Raw genomic sequence first — 5,326 nt, forward strand, 5'->3', positions numbered from 1 at the left:
CTCTGCAGCATCCTCAGTTTCCCTTTATCTGTGCAAGAGTCTGTCCTATTGGGGAAGTGAGGCCTGGTAAGCACTGGTGCTGGACCAGAGCCTACACAGTGGACAAAAACAAAGAACACATTGTGCCTGCCAGTTTAATGAAAGCAGAAGTTATCCAAAAAAAAAAAAAAAAAACTCACCCTTACCTTCCCAGATCTATTGACCCCTCTGGAGGTTTCCTGGATCGGGTCCCGCATCGTCTTGGAATCCTACTTCGTACTGCAGTTGGAGAAGTGCAGGGCACCGCCATCTTCTAAAGATAGAAGAGGGGCTTTACTTTTTTTCTTTATAAAAAAGGGGCCTGCTCTCCCTAAAAAAAGAAGGGAATTTTTACCTTACATAAACCGGTTTTGTGCTCTTTTATGTAAGGTAATAATTTTAGTTTAGGTCTGTTTGAAACAGTAGATAAGGATAATAGGCAATGGAAAGTAGAGGATCAGATACCATTTATTACATGGCTGTTGCAGTAAAGCAAAAAAGGAGTAAACAAAACATAACATTGGTCTTTGGTTTTATTGGAAACAATTTAAATCATACATACTTAGATGGCACAACGCAAATGAAAGCAATGTATTATGCTGAATGTAAGCATTATTAAGTATTTGCAGTGTGAATAGGTAAGTACCACTGGCATGTTCCCAGGTAAGCTGCTGAAATGGTTTAATGGAGTAACAATAAAACAAAAAAGTAAACCTGGAACTTTCAAGTTTATTCTCTACCATGCATTGATATATATAATTTTGTTTTGTAAAAAAAACAAACATGTTACCCAATATTACCAGCATTAATTAAAATATGCAGCCATACTGCAGATGCAACAATTATATGGAAAATGTAAAAACACAGTTATTTTGTTGTATGTGCAGAAAGCAATGGCAATGTGACAAATACGTGCAACAAGTTCAGACAGATCAGTTTAAAATGATCCCTGACTGGTCAAGAAAGTTTACTGCATTTATTTGATTATCATCATTGCTTTAGCAGCATTTAAATGTTCTGGGAATGTTCACAATGTATATAGGTTTATATTCAATCAACTTTCCTGCTAGGTCATTAGCAAATCATCTGATACTAATGGTAGGAAAATTGTTACCTTTCCCTTGGAAATATTTTGGTCTTTTAGGAAAACACAACAGTAGGAATGCAAAAAACAAACAAACAAAAAAAAAACAAAAAAATATTTTGCTGCAAACTTAATAGGATGTTTTTAAAATAGCATACACTATCTGTGATTGATAGTTTCACATGGCTTGAAACTGAAGCATATGCAAAATTATTTTTTATACTCCTATTATTAGCAAAATGTTTGTTCCTTGAAAAGTAGAAAAAAAAATTGTGCAGATTATGGTAATGTTTCTGTTTTGTAATTGGTAGGCACAGCATATATATACCTGAGTTATTGTATTACTATCAGAGGCAGAGAGCCGGGTCCTACACATACAACTGCCAAACTTGCATTGGTCAGGCATGGGTTACTTCAAGCTTCCAGATGTTTAGGAAAAAAATGTCCCAGCATTCACTCAGAAATGTATGTGTAATGTAATCTAACTTCATAATAAATGTTATTTACTTTGCTGTCTGATAATTTTGCTTTCTGATGCATAAAATAGTGTTACTTACACATAATTAAAAGGCAGCAATAATCTCTAAATTGCAAACAAGCTTTAGGCTGGGTAAACTACTTTGTATTAAATATAGGAATTTGGACATTACTTTTATTATTTAATTGTAAAATGCATAATAATATTACTGAATATTCCAGTATCTTGTGCATATATAGATATTTATAAATCTTATTTATCACAAAACAAAATATAAAGTGAAAAAATACAAAACAGCCTGAGTTAGTAGCAGCAATATAAGGTCTTGGAATGCAGCACACAAACTTTACACCCATCATTATTTCTTCCATGTGATTAAATGCGATTCCACTTTTTTGTGGCAGTAAACTTCCATGTTTCAACGCAATGGGCTAGTGCAATTTGTTCAGGAAAATCATTCTCCAGTTCTGGGAAGGAAACCCTTTTGTCATCAAGAAGAGGAACCAGCACATCCCTTAAGCTGAAATGAAAATAATTTTCATCAATATTAGTTAGAGATGAAAGAGATGGGGAATATTCATAGGTGTAATATTTTTTTTTCTTTTCAATGGTGCATTTACACCACCTTTATAAGCTCTCAATTCATTTTATAAGATAGTTTTATGATTTATGATTTCCACCTTTTTTTTTTGTAAAATGTTCACATCCCTACGAAAAGAAAGACTAGATTTATGATTACACAAGAGAAAAATATGTATGCAAAAAGTAAAGGTAAAAATACAAAACCTGCGGGGACAGCAGGATAAAGCCACATGCATTCATCTGTATACAATTGACAAGTGTTATTTACATTATGTACAGAGTACTCCTTACCCAAAAGACAAAAAAAATGAGGTGTAATACAGAGGGCATTTTTTACATAAAAAAATTATAACAATCGTAATTATTTCACTTGTATAAGGGCGCAGAGGTGCAATTATAGCTATAGTAGACCATGCGACTGCTTATTGCCTAGAAACAGTTAACATTTAAAAATATATAGACACAATCGGACCACCCAAAGAAATATATGTTGGCTAGTAATAGAAATAATGATTGCTCTCACTGTCCAATGTACATGATTTAGGGAACAAAGCACCTGCCCTGGTTGAAATCCAGGTATTACTTGACTTTTAAAAATGTACACATCTTAGAATGGTCTAAGATTCACTTACATCCAAGAAGGTGGGAAATTATCCACACTTTGTGTTCTTCTTAATTTCAACATAATCATCTCATGCAGCTCCAGAAGGAAACAGTTGATGCCATTCTGCTCCAGGAACATATTGAGAGCGTGCTGCCTCTCCCTATCCAGTTTCTGCTTGTAGGCTTTGTCCACATTAGCAAATGGATCCTGAAATATTATCATGATAAACTTGGTTAGATACATTCCCTAATTGTTTTGCAGTTACTCTATTATGTGGCAGTAGATGACTCATCAGTAAAATATTTATTTGTACAAAACATGTTTTATTTCTGCAAAAATGCATGTTTATGGGTTATTTACATGTCACCAACATAACCAATGTTACCCAGAGTGAACAAATTTGTTTCTTTTTTTCTGTAACTAAAAAGGTCTACCTAATTTTGGTTTGTTTCTCTATCAAAGGCACCAAACATATGCTGCAACAGCAACATTCTGAGCTGCACCTAATTATGCTGTAGTTGTTCTATTGTCATGATAATCCATGATAATTTCTTTTCCCAATACCATTGGTATTTTATTTGTGCAAATTTCCATTAAAGCATATGCATGGCCATGTTTATTTTAGAAAATAGGAAAATGATAAAACATTTTACTTGTTTTTCCTATTTTATTTTGTGTGTGGTTATTTTTACCTGGTAATCTTGCACACCCCACATGTCCCAGGGTGATAGCCCTAACTTTCATGTTCACTGCTCCTCTCTTCTTGAATGTATGAGGAGTGGCAATTTGTTGTTTACAGAAGCTAGCTTGCAAAGAAAATACTTTTATTTGTGCTTCCAGATCAGCTCACAGGAAGTTACAAAGGCATGGGATTTCTTGCATGATAGAAAGTCTTCTGTACAAAAAATGTACATTACCAGAAAAGTAATGCAGCTGCTATATCTAAGGACTATAAACTATAATCCATTACATTTATGTTATTGGGTGTAGATATCCTTAAATAAATATTGCCAAAACATCAAATTCCAGATAATTCTTCTCTCATCAATGAACAATTCTAAGGTGCTTACATCTATGGTAGGTGTTTGTTGCAAGTAAGCAATTCTTACCCTCTTTAAATGTAGAAGATGTTTTGACTTCAGTGCAGTGAGAAGCTGCCAAAGAGCAATTGTGCTTTTTAAATGACAGTGTTTCAACACCTTTAAAAAACACAAATGGAATGGTTATTACATCACAAATTCATTGTATATATTCAAAAATTTTAATGTGGCACATCCCCCCTTATACTTCTTTTAAGCCCCCCCCCCCCCCCCATGATTTATGTATGTTTTGTCTTTATACAGGAGCTTTGTAAATTAACACTATGTTTTGGTTTACATACATTGTACCACTGGTTTTTCAAACTGTTACTCTAAATATGTTATAAGTGCACTGTTCCCGTCTCTCTGTCCCCAAACTGTTTTTGAATAAAAATTTATTGACTTAAGTGCAGCACATAATTACAGCTGGATTCAATTCCTAAAGTTCTGGGTTCAATCAGACTCCTGTAAATGTACCTCTGTTATTAAAAAAAAACTTTTATCTTTAGTTTTGAAAATATTGGATAAGAGATGATGTGACTTCACAGATTCTACCTCAAGAATATGTGCGTTGCTCTGTTCCCTCATCTGTAAGACATCTTCAACATATTCCGTTAAGGAAAGTTCTGGATTTCCTCCTGATGTTGCCAGAAATCCAAGTGAAATGTCTACAATGTTCAAGGCTTCGCAGACATCATTGAATGCATTTAGGTCTTTGCTTATGACATCTATTGCTGAGTTTGATAAAGAGTCCTAAAAAAACAAAGAGTAACATCATCTACTAAATCATATCAGTTTATGTTTAAATTAATTTTTACCAGTAAAGTAGAATTAGCCTCTATCAATGTGTGTACAGCAGTATACATGTAGTATTGCTACCTAATTCTACCTATTATTTTGGATTTGCCAACAGCTATTAGGAAAACTGGAAACAAATCCTGTGTGGTACTGGTCTTTTGCGTCTGTTCAGGAATGATGTACCATACAAGTTGACAGTAGACTAAGGTGGCTTCATAAAAACTCAATCAGAGCACCTGTGATGGGGCTTTAGGGACAATGACTGATGTAAATAATATTGTGTGCTTGGTAAGGCATTGCTGATTTTTTTTAATAGAAATAAATATATTTATTGCAAGTTGGCACACATTATAGTATATTGTCTCTCAACATATGTAAATATCCCCAAACTGTAAAAAGTATGTGCAAATTTTATATAGAGATATATTTTTTTTTTTTCTCCTATGGTCTTTTGAGGGACATTCAGTGATTGTATTACTATTGGTTTACGTTGTAGCATAAGGAGGATTTGCCAAAAAGATAAACAAAAAAACTAGCCACTCACCGAGCTACCCTGTTTCCCCGATGATAAGACACTGTCTTATTTTTTTTTGAAGGCCAAAATATGCTCTAGGGCTTATTTTCAGGGGGATGCCTTATTTACCCATGAAGAAGACTACAGTACACAGTTATTGTTCATGTGC

General features: G+C 34.0%; 1 protein-coding gene across 1 annotated transcript in view; it reads right to left on the bottom strand.

Moving 5' to 3' along the window:
• Nucleotides 1–533: 533 nt before the first annotated feature.
• The window catches only part of LOC140322402 (E3 ubiquitin-protein ligase RNF213-like), a 133,866-nt gene continuing 129,073 nt past the window's right edge, over nt 534–5,326 (bottom strand). The window contains exons 67-70 of the mRNA XM_072398975.1: nt 4,401–4,598; nt 3,876–3,965; nt 2,795–2,973; nt 534–2,100 (exon numbers count right to left, since the gene is read on the bottom strand). Of these exons, the coding sequence (XP_072255076.1) occupies nt 1,956–2,100; nt 2,795–2,973; nt 3,876–3,965; nt 4,401–4,598 (612 nt within the window). The 3' untranslated portion in view covers nt 534–1,955. The remainder of the gene's footprint in view (nt 2,101–2,794; nt 2,974–3,875; nt 3,966–4,400; nt 4,599–5,326) is intronic.

The sequence above is a fragment of the Pyxicephalus adspersus genome, chromosome 2, assembly GCF_032062135.1.
Source record: "Pyxicephalus adspersus chromosome 2, UCB_Pads_2.0, whole genome shotgun sequence".
Lineage (NCBI taxonomy): Eukaryota > Metazoa > Chordata > Amphibia > Anura > Pyxicephalidae > Pyxicephalus > Pyxicephalus adspersus.